Raw genomic sequence first — 15,717 nt, forward strand, 5'->3', positions numbered from 1 at the left:
AAAGTCACAGTGTAGCTGCATCCTCCGGCCCTTTGCAAGTTTTACATGTTCAGTCTCATTCGTTTACATGCCAAATGACATCGTGAATTATCCACTAATAATGTGCTTCAGCGATGAGAATTACGTTAATTCCTACAATGAAAATCCATGAAGATGTCAGGGTTTAAGAGAACTGAGTGAAACTAATTTCCTTTGAGCCTTAGTGTTGATTTACTTACTTGATGTTGTTCCTTTTATGCCGTACAGTGATGCAAACTCAATTAAGTGATAGACCCTAATCTTTTATCAATAACACAACACTGAATAATATAATGATATATCGCTTTTTGATGTAACACATTGAATATACTTTTAAGCATCAGCTTTCTGCCTTTGATGGTCCTAATGTATGTGCATTACAATATACTTATCTAAAATGTAAATATCACTGGTCTCCACTAGTTGCATAACCTTTTGAATGTTTTTTATTTGTGTTTAGTTGAAACAAATTAGATATAATCTGATAATGAGTGAGCTTTAGAGAGGATGGTTGGAGGATTTTGTAATCTCTGGATAAAGTCAGACTAGCTGTTTCCAGTTGTAATGCTAATGTAAGGCTAAACTAAGCTAACCATCTCTCTCTGCTTTAGCTGTTTTACTCAGCATACACTCATGAAAATGCTATCAATCTTCTCATCTAATTATTGGTATTGACGGCAAAGAGGATACATATAAAAATACCTATGCTTATTTTTTACTTACTAAATAAAAATACTTAATTGACTGCTTTCAAAGCATTTTGACTACCTGAAGATAGTCAAAATCTATCTTCTGTGACTGTTTTACATGGAGAAACAAGAGATTATCGTTATCATGGCACCATTGTTGGCACTTATTTTCTTTACATGCCTCAACTCACTGCCTACAGCTGTCAAAAAATAAACTCATTAGTTGATTTGACTGTGTCTGTCCGGACTGATAGAAGTCGATACCTCTGTTCCCACCGCCGCATGACTTTCTGCTCATGTGTACACTTTCCTGGGAAGCCTGCATGTTAACGAAACCAGCAAAACCTGTACCTGCTGGTTTGATCAGCTTTCCTGTGTATTCATAAGCACCAACCTGTGGTGATGTATTAATATGGTTATCACAGGTAAAAAGCTGTGTCACAGTGGGCGTTAGGAGAGCTCAGAGTTTGGTTCAACCCTTTGTATCTCAACAGGGCATCTTTCAGAGTATCAGCAGGATCCTTCCGTGTGGCAGAGTGTGATGAAAAGTTGATGAGGGTTCAGACTGCATGAAACTAGCGAGGGTATGCGTGTTAAAGTTATGTGGAGGCACAAGAGATAGAGGCAGGTGAGGCATTGTATTGCTTTTATTGATGCACAGCTACTCACAGAAACACACACACACACACACACACACACACACACACACACACACACATACACATACACATACACATACACACACACACACACACACACACACACACACACACACACACACACACATACACACATACACACACACATACATACACACAAACACATACACACACACACACATACACACACATACGCACACATACACACACACACACACACACACACACACACACACACATACATACACACACACACACACCTGATATCTGAATGCGAGACACAAGTCGATCTTTATCCCCCTGTTTCGTTTCAGTCTCTTTTTACAATGGCTTATTCAGTTACTGCCCCCCACCCTTTGAAGTCACAATGCTCTCCAAAGGCAGCAGCACTCTGCTAGTATCAGAAAGCCTCTTTTCAGTGGTAAAAGTAGAAATAGCAGTATTGCTGTGTACTGACCTAATTTGATTTTGCAAAAAAGGGAGAGGTGCTACGGAGATCAAAAGCTTTAAAAATGGAAAGCAGCATGAAGTCGTTCTCGCTCGTCTCTCCCCTGTATCTCTTTTCGGCAGCTCACATAACATTGGAGCCTACCTAATTTCGACAGGAACGGCTAAACTGACAGGTGGGATCATTTCGCAGTAGGGACAGCTGTCCTAGTAGAACAACATAATTGCTTTTTGCATGGATCTTATTGACAGCTGAAAGAAATGCAGATATTACTGCCAATCCCGAGGTACCAAATGGATTGTGTACGTTCAAGGTGTCAAGAAGCTTCTATTACAATCCCTCACTCCTTCCTTTTAAAGGAAGATCAAAGTCCTCTGCAGTGATTTCTTTGTTAGAGAAAATCTGGTGGAAGTCGGCAGATGTGTAAAGTGGCAGCCTTCACTCTAACAGTCCCCTCCCCTCATTTATTCTTAAAGCCGCCTCACTTTTAAAGGCCTTATTTGCGTCCTGTGAAGTATTTATATTTACAAGCAGACTCTTGGTTATTACTTATACATGCTGTTGCCATCTTGTTCAATAATTCACAAGCCTCACTAGAAGGGACAAGGCATGCATGGCCCTGAGAGCTCTCTCCCTTTCAGGATTTTTATTTCCCTGCAAATCTGCAGGGGTGAGGAAAGATAAGACAAAGACAAGGATTGTTATTCTACCTTCAACTCTGAAATATTAACTGCGGCTGTAGTGCTTCTAAACAAGATGCTGCGCTAGTTATTGCAGAGGTTTAATTGAATGCATTCGTATATTTTTTGATGGCTGAAAGAAATGTTAGCCCTGGCTCTTACAGTTTGCTTATAAGGTATATATTGTGTGTCTGTTCATTAAGGAATTTTTTGTTAAACAGCTTTTTTGCTAAACATTTTTAATAGCACTAAAATGAATAATGCAATCATTTTATTTCAGTAGTAAAGTAGCAACTGTCAGCCATTCCAAAAGTGTTAAATATGATGCCAACAACATCTGCCCTCTGCAACTACATATTAAATGCACACCTCTCACCTTGAAGGTTCATATTTAAAATCAGACAAACACTACTTTATGAAATCATATGTTGTGGGTTAGGGAAGGGGCGTGATTCAGTCACTGTAAGTGTAAATTACTCAACGTTATGAAACACTAAAGGACAGAAAAAGCTCTCTTTTGTAGCTGCGGGTTTCCTTACCTGAGCTGAGAAGCTGCTGTATCCTTCACAGTCGGCTGCAGCTGACAGACTGTAAAGCCTTTGTTTTGAAGCAGGTGACTGCAGAGCTAACTCAGCCATTGCTAAGCCTCAACTGCAAGCTGCTCTAAATCAAAGAGCCCACCTACTGGGGTCATGTAGGTTTGACTCACATTTCCTTACATTTGAACCTTAAAGGTATCGCAGTTGTTTGCCCTAAGGCGCTTACTACACATAGTCTGTCATGGAAGTACCTTGTTCTCAGTGGGGATTCAGCTTAGTGAACACACAATATGGCCTCAGGGGAGAAAGCCAAGGTAATCGTGATGGAAAGTTAATGGGGTGGATCAGTATGTTCACATAAATGTTGCATAACATCGCAGATTGTATGGTCTCTGAGCTTCCTACTGTGTGATGGCTCACTATGTGTTTGGAGAAAAGATAACATCTGGTTAGATGTAGAGAATAGTGTTTTTCTCTTTTCAACATCAACGTAACGTTTTCAGTAGGACGGTGCTTACCCCTAAAGACATAAGCAGAACATGGTTACTCATGCTCTGTGTGTGTGTTTGTGTGTGTTTCTGCCAGGTTTGTACAACTCTGCAGACAGCTGGATGATCGTACCTAACATCAAGCAGAACCACTACACGGTGCACGGCCTGCAGAGTGGCACCCGTTACATCTTCTTTGTCAAGGCTATCAACCAGGCAGGAAGCCGCAACAGTGAGCCAGCCCGCCTGAAAACCAACAGTAAGTGAAGGCAGCTCTGCCTCTGAATATTTACAAGCCTTGTTAATTAGTTTCTTTTATATTTCGAACACACTTTTTACCGTCTGCATCATTTGTGCAACATAACGTGCAGACTGTCCCTAATCAAGGTTTTCTTTTACTTATAAATGATGAACAAATAAGTAGCAGAATCAGACCTAACTTAGATTAGATTCTTATCAATATGTATGGCTTGCTTTTGGTTTTCAGCCTGAATGTAACAGGATATATATGAAACACTTATTTGTAGTCATGAAAGTAATGTCTCATTGCCCAATGCGTGATGTGCCCAAATGACACAACTTGCATGAAAACACACCTTTTGCTTCTACACTGAACAAAAATATAAACGCAACACTTTTGTTTTTGCTCCCATTTTTCATGAGATGAACTCAAAGATCTAAAACATTTTCTACATACACAAAATAACACTTTCTCTCAAATATTGTTCACAAATCTGAAAAAATCTATGATAGTGAGCACTTCTCCTTTGCTGAGATAATCCATCCCCCCTCACAGGTGTGGCATATCAAGATGCTGATTACACAGCATGATTATTGCACAGGTGTGCCTTAGGCTGGCCACAATAAAAGGCCGCTCTGAAACGTGCATATTTGCTCTATTGGGGGGGTCTGGGGGGGTCCAAAAACCAGTCAGTATCTGGTGTTAGGGTTATGGTTAGGGTTAGGGTTAGGGTTAGGGTTAGGATTAGGCTTAGGGTAATGTTGTGAATCGAGTGGCCCATGGTGGTGGTGGGGTTATGGTATGGGCAGGCGTATGTTATGGACGATGAACACAGGCCACTCGATTCACAACATTACCCTAACCCTAACCCTAATCCTAACCCTCACACCAGATACTGACTGGTTTTCGGACCCCCCCAGACCCCCCCAATAAAGCAAAACTGCACGTTTCAGAGTGGCCTTTTATTGTGGCCAGCCTAAGGCACACCTGTGCAATAATCATGCTGTCTAATCAGCATCTTGATATGCCACACCTGTGAGGTGGGATGGATTATCTCAGCAAAGGAGAAGTGCTCACTATCACAGATTTTTTCAGATTTGTGAACAATATTTGAGAGAAATGGTTATTTTGTGTATGTAGAAAATGTTTTAGATCTTTGAGTTCATCTCATGAAAAATGGGAGCAAAAACAAAAGTGTTGCGTTTATATTTTTGTTCAGTGTATATTAAGAGGGGGTTTGAGTTCAGACATTTTCTTAGCAAAGAAATTCCATCTTACATAAAAGTCATCAACATATCTTTGGGTTTGGCATAGATCGCACATAATGAAAGTGTGTTAGTGCTTTCATTTTGGATCCATTCATTATGTTTTTATAGGAGAGTTAAGAAAGCGGAGCTTTTAAGTGCTTCTTTTTTTATCATCTCTCCTAAAATCCTGTCGACTTGTAGTTGTTCAAATGCCTAAATTATACTCACCAAACTCACATTTTCAAGTATGAACAAGTGGAGAAAGTTCAAAGCTAGCAATATATAACCCTTTAATCACTTACTTTCATTTTTCAGTTTGTTTTTTGGGGGACTATACAGGTATCTCTCTCTATGTCTCTCAGTTTCATGTTGAGCAGAGAGTTTCTTCTCTGCCTCTCAGTCGTGCACTCCTTGTCCCTTGCACATCGCTGTTTCTGTTTCTGTTTCTTTTTGTTTTGTTTATTCTCTGCTGTGGAAACTTGTCCTAGACTTGAACTCCCTCTTATTGAATTTTCCTTTCCCTTAACAGTACACAGTAGATGAATATAAATAAGAAAGACAATTAAAGGTAGGGTAGGTAATTCACTTTTTGTTATATTCCATGGAATGTTCTTAACATCCCGATGGCAATGAATAAATTAAATGCTTTGACAATAAATACATACAAATATTTCTTCTGTGGAAGCCGTTGCGCTGTAAAAACCACGACCAATCATTTTATCCGGCCCGGCTAAAATAACTGGATGGCCTACCTGCCTGTCAGCCTTCCATCTGTGCACAAACTTATCTCGTGCCCTCATTGGTCATGTGCGCGTTCGTATGTGTTGGAGGAGGGGCTCTAAGGAAGTCTGAAGGAAGGGGCAGATTTTTTCGTCTGCGTACTTTCAGATTCTAGCGCACTCGAGCTAGTTTCTCCATTCTTACCTACCCTACCTTTAAGCAAACGTTATCAAATTGTCAGTAAATAAAATGAAAATATGCAATACATTATTAAAGCTAGTACACTAGGCACATAGTTTAAAAAGTGCTTAGTAAAGCATAACCAACAGATCTCAAGTGAAGTCACATTACTTACTAAATATTCCACACCCCAATCTCCGGCTCAACTTTAGCATATAAAAGGTTAAAACCTCAGCAAAAAGCTAATTTAGGATTTGCCTCAAGGGAGCTCAATGAAATTGTAACATCAGTCCTAAATTGGAACAGCAGTGCAGTGAAGCTAAAGAGGAGTTGATATGCCAGCTGTCAGAAGTCTGGCTGTGGCATTTAGGATTAACTGTAATCTGGATTCACTGTGTGGGTAAAATAGGTGTGTGAGAAACTGCATTAGTCAGAGGATGATCCCTCTCTCTCTCTCTCTCTCTCAGTCACCGACACAAACAAACACCAACTCTCTCTCTCTCTCATACTTCACCGTTACTCACTCTTGCCCTCTAATCAGTCCAGAGGTTACAAATAATCCATCCTGCCAGCGTCAATACTAATGACTAAGAACTAGGCTGCACGATATTGGAAAAAACTGACATTGCGATTTTTTCCCCCCTTCGATATATATTGAGATATGAAAACAAACAGGAATTGAAGAAAATACAGTTTTTTCCCACAAACCATCCTTTCTTGAACTTTAATGCTATACAATTGGTATTTTTTTAACTATATTTAACCGGATGAAGGATTTTAGTCACGGACGATCTTAAGTTATCAGAGCAACAAGCTGGAGAAACAGATGAAACGATTTAATTCAGTGTTTTTACCTTTAATCACCGGGTCCGTTTGCTTTGGAGATTTGTTTGTGATTGGTGGTTTGCTGTCACTCACTCTAGTACCCCTGACACAGGGGCGGATCTAGACAAATATTCATGGGGTGGCAAGAGGGTGGCAGGAGATTTTGAGGGGTGGCATCCCCTGGCAGAAGTATATGCTGATTTAATCGCAGTCATATCAATCAATGTTAACTTGGAAAGATTCACATATTCATTTATTATTGAATAAACTATATTTTCTGGAGGAGTTAATGATGAATGCTCCTCAAGATGCTTGCTCACCTCCTTCAAATTTGAAAGACAGGTAATTATATCATGTATCAAAATTCAAAAGATTCAAAGGAACAGTTCAGCGCCCCACAACTTTACTGCAGTTACAACCTTGACTTTACATCAGAAAGAACAAACATTAAAGAAGTGACTAACTGCATCAGTTAGGGTTACAAAATGTGTATTCAGCTAAAACATATACATCGCTGCACTTATTATCCAGTAGAAAGTCCTTACCTACTGGCCTTAAATCAAAGTGGTTACTTTTTTTGGCTGGGCAGTTTTTGATGCCCATCGAGTCATCCGTGAGCAGAGCATCAAGTTGGCATGCCTATTACAGCTGAATGCGGCGATTACCATTTTGTTCAGCAAAACGCCTCACAAACTTATTAAGATCAACAGCTTTAGTGCGTTTTGATTCAATGCTGAGTACAACCAAACTTGACAGTCTCTTCTCTGTTATTGTAGACCGCAAATACCTCATTCCTTCAGTCTGCTTGGATCCGAATGCTTCTCGTTTTGCGCCGTCCCTCGTTCAAATGAAATCGCTGCCAATCATATTTCCAAGCTCGCACCAGGGCCGGGGGAGAGGTTACAAGACTCGCTTCTTGTGCTGCATTCACTTGCACTCGGACATTAGAGATTTTCTCTCATAAATGTCCGATGAGCCACAACTTTTCTTTCAAAACAAAGATGCCAACTGGGGTGGCAAGGCTATCTTTTAGGGTGGCAGTTGCCACCCCATGCCACCCCGGTAGATCCGCCCCTGACATGAGAGCCGCGCAAGTTTTACTTTTGTAGCAAGCAGCAAAATAATTGTAACATGACGTGTTTGAGTTAATTTGCCTACTTAATATCGCAAGTCCTAAAAGAAAAATTGTTTAAATCGTAAGTCCTGCGATATCGCAATTATCGTCATGACACGATATATCGTGCAGCCCTACTAAGAACAGACAAGAAGAAATCTGAGTTTATTTTTGCTTGACATTACCTTAAAAAAGTGTGCCTTTTTTTATTAAAGAGATAAGAGAAACCATACTTTGGTAATGTCTCAGCTATATATATTTTTGGGGGAAACTGCCATATTCCTGAATCTGCAGCTCCTCTTAGCTTTATAAAGCTTTATAGGCAGCTTCAGCTAATTGGCTCTCCATATCGCAGCTTTACTGTTCCCTCTTACCGCTCTCAAAGGGTCATTTTTGGCCTCGACAGGCAGCTGCTTATTGCTTAAAAAGCTCTTTGAACCCAATGTACATAACCTGCTCAGGATCAAAGGGCAGACAGACACAGAAAGTGACAGCAGTCGGTGAACAAAGTGGAACCATCAGCAGCTAGAGGGCCAGGAATGTCTTTCAGTGGTTCTAAGACCCAAAATATAAAGGTAAAGGATGTGAACCAATCAGCTGATCACAAACGTGTTGTGTGTGTCCAAATAGTAACTTCCAGAGATTTGAGATCTAGGCTAAGACACATTTATGGCCATCCTTCAATCTGTTGTCATTTCTACAGTTTTCTTCTACTGTATTTTGCTTTTTATGTTGTACTTGGTATGTTCTCTTAGTTTTTTCCACTTTTTACTTTAATGTTCATTCATACAGCACTCTGATAAGCTCATGCTGTGTTTAAATGTGCTCCAGAAATAAACTATACTTACTTTATTGTATGCTGCCCTTATAAAAAGGACCATTATTGTGGGAATGTTCTCAAAGTTGGTTCCAGGCTAATAGGACACATCGGAACACTTTTAATTGTCTTCCCTTTTTACGTTCATATTCCCAATTAAAAATACTTAATAGATAGGAGCGATAAGGGTCCTCTAATGAGAGCTCCACCACTACACCTGTCCTGTATTTGATACTGCCATCTGGCACTTTAAAGTGAACTCCAATCGCTCTGTTTCCAACAAGCAAACGCTCCACTTGGCCTCGTCCCAAACGGGCACTGCAGCGATCCATCAAAGAAACCCAAGCCCTCCCATCTGAATCTCTGCCCCCCCCCCCAAAGTCAGAATCTTCCAGACACACCCTGCCTGCGGGACATGGAGCGTGTCAGAACTGTAACTCTTTTCTTATGGCATTAAAGTGGATTACTGCCTCCGTGTGATGTGGCCACGACGTGTACCCTGAGAGGGTTTAGAGGTGAAGTGCAGGGTATCTGGAGCTCGCTGTCACCGAGGCTCATGGCTCTTACTGGGCACGATATAAATAACACTAAGAAGCATTTCAATATATAATGTGCTCCCTTGACACAGATAAGCGATGAGCGTGTATAGATGGTCTTTTCCATTGTTAATATCACATCTGTTATGTGTCTCTCACTTCAGTGATATAAAGTGACACACAATGAACACTGTGAGAGTTATGCCACGTTAAAGTTCCACCAAAGAGAGTCTGAATAATCTCTTCTTTTGGAAATGGAAATGAGATATTATCTTGCTCTCCTTTTTTTACACTTTTCAATTATAATTGGCTTTATTAGCAAAACAATAGAATGTGTGTTTCCAAAGCATAGCCTATAGAGAGAGAAACATTTTTTATCGCAGGGCTGAAACAATCAGGGTTATATTAAGGGTTGAATAAAAAATAATTATGAAAAGTGGACAAAGAAATATTTTTTCTTTCTTAGCTCTCATTAAATTCATGTCAGAAGCTCCAAGTATATTTGCTTTTCACATCACACAAAACAAAATCTGTATCATATTTGTACAGATTAGAGAGACCATTAAGTTGAGTTTGTTAGAGGTTGAATATCATTGCAACCATGACAAATTAAGCAGCAGTTTGACCCAACATCTCTCTGCCAGTTAGCAATATACATAAATGTATTCTGTAGGGAGGCGGAATCTATTTAACAGCAGCAACATGAAGTTTTCTTTAGTGCAGTTAAAGTTTAGTAGTTAAGTTTTAGTGCTATACACTGCTATTAAATAACCCCCCCCCCCTCTCCTCTGAGACTCCCACTGTCTGTCATCTTCTTCTCTGACATCCGCATGTATCGGGGGGAAACTTGTCCACCCACTGAAGTTTGGTTTTAGATTTCGAGCTGCGATTGGCACCCGGTATTTCTCTTTGCTATAATGATTTTGACAAGCCATCAAAATAGCAAACAAAAAATTCAATAATTGTACTCATTATTGAGGTTTTGTGGTGTTCATCGTGTCACCTGCATCATGTGTTTTAGCTTCAGTCTGTTCATTTCTTTCTCTTTTCTCCCACTCTCTACTCACAGAGGAATTGGTATTCAGATGAAAGTGCCTCACTCTTCTGTTCTGGTGAAGCCAAGCAGTGTTTTTTGGATTAAAAATGGGTCACAACGAAACCGATCACAAATATCTCCGTTTGACAGGCTAATTAGGTTTGTCTCTCGAGTCTGTTGGTGAACGAGTTGGAGTAGCGAGCTTTTGAGCTGAGAACCACAAGTTCTTTCCATGGCACTTGAAGTCTCTCTCTCTGTCTGTGCCTAGATTGGATGGTTTAGCTTTCACATCTTTTAAGATGATAGGCTCTGGAGGCTTTTAGCCTAAGCTCATCATATATTTCAGGCAGAGGCTTGCTAAGCAAAGCAGGCAGTGACAAGTTGCACAGATACTGGAAAGTCGTGCATCAGTACACTCATAAAAGCTGCACTGTATGTGTGTAAAACAAATCTGAATGCAGCGAACTGTGCCAATATGGTACGCAGAGGGCAAGCACAAGGGTGAACTGCCAGAATTGTTTTAACTGAATAATGCAAATTAAAGTAAACAGTAGAAATCTGAACTCTCTGTAATCAAAGATGTTGCAAGAGAATAATTGTTCTACTTCAACCTCAGAGGACATAATCAAAGCACTCCATGCTTAAGAAGAGCTGATTTTGAAGAGGCATTGTTAAAGTCTGTTGTTTCAGTTTCCTCGGCCTCAAACTCTCTGTGATCCCATTCCATGTCCCTGTCCAACCCTTCTCTTGGCACTCTGTCCTCCCTTACCCCTGGCTATGGCATATGATCCCTTATTCTGGTGACCTCTCTTCAATCTTGCCATCTGTCAATTGGTCCCAGAGGTAAATCTTTTCATCCAAAGATGTCACAGCTTTTGGTCTCATGGCGAGGAAAGGCCAAATATGCTTTCCTGTAATCGCACACAAACCCAGGGTTTGTTTAAAGATTTGTGGGTATGTAAATGTGTGTGTGTTTGTCTGTTGGAGAGGTAGAGAGGCAGAGGAAGAGGAGAAACAAGACAATGTTTTGTCTGTCTGCCTCCAAGGAGCAAACTCAGCATCAGTATGAAGACACCTGGAGTATCTTTACTTGTAGCTATTTATGCAATTGTAGGAGAAAGGTCAAATGCTACAACTTACAGTACATATAATGTGTTGATACTTTCAGTTTTATAGCTAAATAGAACTTACTCTAGACCTGCTTTATTATAATAATAAAAACGACATGAACATCCAACCTTTTCCAACATTGGACCTTTAAATAATTTTAAAAAAAACTTTTTAATGATGTCCAAAATAAAGTAGATTTAAGAAATCATGAACAAATGAAGGTAAAGGATAAACAAAGTAGAATATCTCATAGCAGCCATAAACAGAGGAAGTCTGTTCCAAGTCATGTGGAGCACTTCTACTGTGTGAAAAAAGTTATACAATTATTTTGTGGCTTCAGAGAGAGCGGCACAAAGAAAAGGAATAAAAGAAAATGTCTTTTGGCTCTGCTTTTTTTTATCCATTTGTTTAACTGTCCACTCCGGCAATGTAACAGGAGTGGGATGCTAAATCTGAGGAGTGTTTTTTTAATGGCTTCCACCTTTTGCTGTGTCTCATGCAATTCATTCGGCTTAATGGAGACAACATTTAAAATCATGTTGTGAAGTCTTAACACCTCCAAAGGCTTTTAAGGTCACTCTAACGTCGCTCCGGTGAAACCGTTCATCAAACGCTGAGTGGCTCCCAGCGAACAGTGGCACTGATGCTGTAGTATTCACCGTGCCGGTAGTTTCTCACGTGTGAAGTAACTCACAGCTCCTTGAAACACCTATGAATTAAGTATGATGAAAAAGATGGCAGTTAAGAAGAGTGTGTGTGTGTGTGTGTGTGTGTGTGTGTGTGTGTGTGTGTGTGTGTGTGTGTGTGTGTGTGTGTGTGTGTGTGTGTGTGTGTGTGTGTGTGTGTGTGTGTGTGTGTGTGTGTGTGTGTGTGTGTGTGTGTGTGTGTGTGTGTGTGTGTGTGTGTGTGTGTGTGTGTGTGTGTGTATACCTCTGCATTTACCTCAGAGCGAACTGTGACCAGGTTTCTACACGCCTGTCCCATAAAGGGAGAAACCTAAAAAGAGACTGAGTGTATGAAAGTGGAGTAAAAGTGACAGATTGAGAGTGAGAGAAGGAGAGCGTTCAGTGAAAAGAAGACACCAAATAGCTCTTTGCAGATATGAGTGTCTGCAGACACGAGTGCCCTCAATCTACTGTTTTTTACCCATTAATACGGTCCATGCTTTAGTGATGCACACAGCAGAATAACACTATGCCAGTCCAGTAACAGCTTCTGTACCTTAAGTCAACAATCAAAGCGTGATGGTTTGATAAAAACACTTCATTTTGGTCATAAAGTTTAGGTTTTTAAATGTTTTTCTCTCATTTACCCTTTTTGAAACTTGCATAACTACAGATGATTTTTTTTTTATGAAAACAAAATGAATGACGCCTTTCTAATTAATTCAAATCCAAGGATCCAGTTATTTAACATTAAAAAGTGAAAGCCGCATCTTCTGGTTGATAGCATAATAATCATTATATTTTTGTCCAAAGCAACTTATTTTAGGCTTTTATAGGCATAAAATTGAATTAGGGTTGCATCCGAGTTTGGTTACAATTCATTAGAGTGGCGGCTGACAGAACAATAGACCCACGTTAATAAAGACGGCTCTTAGTAGACTGTGCCCCGTTTGTGCTTTTTAATTGGCTGTCTGTCTGAGTAATTCATTTATACCATCAAGAAACAAATATGCAGTAGGAGAAAAAAAAAGCAGTTGTTAACTGAGGAGGGGGGAAAGGGTTCAAACTTAAACGTTGTCATATCAGCAGCTTTTAGACTGCTACAGTTGTTCGTCAGTATTAGCATGCAGGAGGTGTCCGTCTGTGGTGTCTCTCCTCTGGTGTTTAGTATTCTGACTGCAGGCCAGTGACAGGTCTGCTCAAAGGAAGCAGTCTGTACTGTCCATTGCGTCTGAAATGATTGCGTGCACAGGTGGAAGTTTAACTATAAGATGTGTTTTCCTTAATTATAAATTCAGCACATGTATCCAGGCCAGGAACAACTGTTATTATAGATGTTTTGGAGTTGCTGTAAAGCCTGTGAAAGGTTGCTTTTACTTGTTGATTATATGCACTGCTGTTTGGTTTTCAAATGTCATTTAACAGCAAGGTAAAACCTCGACTAATATACCTAAAATGTGAATGATACATTTGAAAAGGGGCCAAATCGGGCTCGGCTGAGGTGTGATTGTGTGCTCTCACTAGGACCAGCTGCCTCCTCGTAGCACCTGTCCCACAGTGTAAAGCCTGCCAACATCAACATCTAGTTTTGTCATGTTGTTGTACAAAGCCGCAGGATGGTGTGAAGTAGGAGTATACCAACCACATAAATCCAGGCTTAAATGTGTCTTTTTTTTTTAGCAGCTCTATTGTTTACAAGAGAAGTATTTTGAGTGAACATATTGTGAGTGTCAAAACAAAAGGCTAATCTGAAAATGTACGATGATGACAGTCAAACACTGGACTGTTGACTTTATAACGGTCGTCATCCTGTTGAATAACTATTCTGGGCGTCCATATTGTGTGTACGAAACAGGGAGTCGGCAAACACCCTAGAGTGTGTTTGTGCCTGTGTGAAAATGAGTCCCTGCATTGTGTAGGCAGCTCAAATCCAGACAGAGAACATCACTTGTCAAGGTGCCCCAGGGGTTTGTGTACCTCTTTACTTCCTGTTAAAGAACCTGCCATAATATTTACCCAGCACGCATCTCTGATGACAGTCCTCAAGCTGCCACACAGCCCTAAAGCAAACATTAGGAGGTGGAGACGAGACGAAGGTAGATGAGAGAAAGGAAGAGGAGAGAGGAGAAGTAAAGATGAACTGGTTATAAAATGTTCGTTTGTCAAGCATAGATAGGTCCTGCTGTACTAATTAACAAAAAAACAGCTCCTTTTGGTTTCATAATCTCAATAATGTAGGAACTCTTGGATTTTCTGATTTGTTGAATGGCCCAAAGTGCCTTCCTTCATCTACAGAGCGGGTGAAAATGCCAGTTGGTGGGGAGGTTGCTGTTGTTTTCATTCAATATTTTTCATTTTTTCATTTTTCTCCAAGACAGATTGTGGGCAGTGCACCTCACCAAGCTAACCTTGATATTATTTTATAATGCATTAAAGCCCTTTTTATCTGCAATACAGTAAGAACACGTGTAATGATAAAGGAGTACAAAAAGACATGTGTCATTAAAAAACAAGCAGAGTTTTAGTGAATGATTGCACTTAACACACACACACAGTCTTTAATACTCTGACGCTCACTCTGGGGGGGGAAATCTTTCACATACTTTTACTCTAATGAACCATAACATGAACTTTCCTTTCAAAAACGGAGTGAATTTCTTAGCAGACCCAGAAGCTTTACTGAACTTTTTTTTTTCTAGGACTGGTCTCTGAAGACTCTGCCGAGTTCATTAAAGGGTGAAGTCGGAGAAGATCAGTGATTGCTGTTTGTCTTTGCTCTTTACCACACAAAGACCATTTCAGTTGTTATGGTAAAACACACTGTCATGAAGGCCTGCTGTGCTAGAGCCATGTTACATGGTGGATTCATTTTTAATCTCACCAGTGTAAATCTGTGTTTTTGTACAGTAGTCAGCACTGCAGGATTAAATACCACATTACATATGGTTCAGTCAATTAGAAGCCAAGTGAAGTGCAGCCATGCATTTGAATGCCAGGGAAGGATCTGTAAGTTCAACAGAGATGTTGAGACCTGTGAAAGTTATAAGGTTGTGTTGGAGCTTTAGAGAAGTCCCTGATGCTGCTGCTTCTACTGCAGTAATTGTTTATTTATGCAGTAAAATGGGATCCCTTTTTTCTTTCTCCCTCATTACAGAGGCAGCTCAATCTCTCCCAGCTCAAATGTGTGAGCCAGGGAAAAAAGAAAAGCAGTGAAATTGACTGAATTGAAATAAAGTCGATTAGCCAGATGCTATCCCGCTGCAAGTATTCCAACAAGGACTCTGCGAAATGAAGTTGCAATGAAATTGCTTTATATCAATGTCCTCCAGACAGTAGTTCCTTTTATTTCCCCCCTCTTCTTCTCTTTCTTTTTTTGTGTTTTACAAGTTTCCATTAAAGACTTCCCATTTCGTAACAATGCCCAGCTTCAAGGCAGTTAAACAGGGAGCACTTATCACCTTAGCAGACATTTGGATACATCTCTAATTGCTACTTTATTGCAGAGTCTGAACAGACTAAAGACAGTCACTGCCAAGGAATGGGATATATTCTTTTGTTATCTTGTTGTCTTTATTTTCTGTAGTCTACAATCTGACAGTATGGGATTGAGCATGTATATATATGCAGTAGCAGACAATTATGCATTCAAGGTTGTAAGAAAGTTTGAAAAAAAGTCATTTTCCATCTTTCCAACACTATGGCAAT

At 40.1% G+C, this 15,717-nt stretch overlaps 1 protein-coding gene across 1 annotated transcript in view; it reads left to right on the forward strand.

The window, feature by feature from the left end:
- The window catches only part of mid2 (midline 2), a 142,712-nt gene that overhangs the window by 120,427 nt on the left and 6,568 nt on the right, over positions 1–15,717 (forward strand). The window contains 1 exon segment of the mRNA XM_079671326.1: positions 3,560–3,780. Within this exon segment, the coding sequence (XP_079527452.1) occupies positions 3,560–3,780 (221 nt within the window).

This window comes from Notothenia rossii (assembly GCF_949606895.1).
Source record: "Notothenia rossii genome assembly, chromosome: 3".
Taxonomy (NCBI): Eukaryota; Metazoa; Chordata; class Actinopteri; order Perciformes; family Nototheniidae; genus Notothenia; species Notothenia rossii.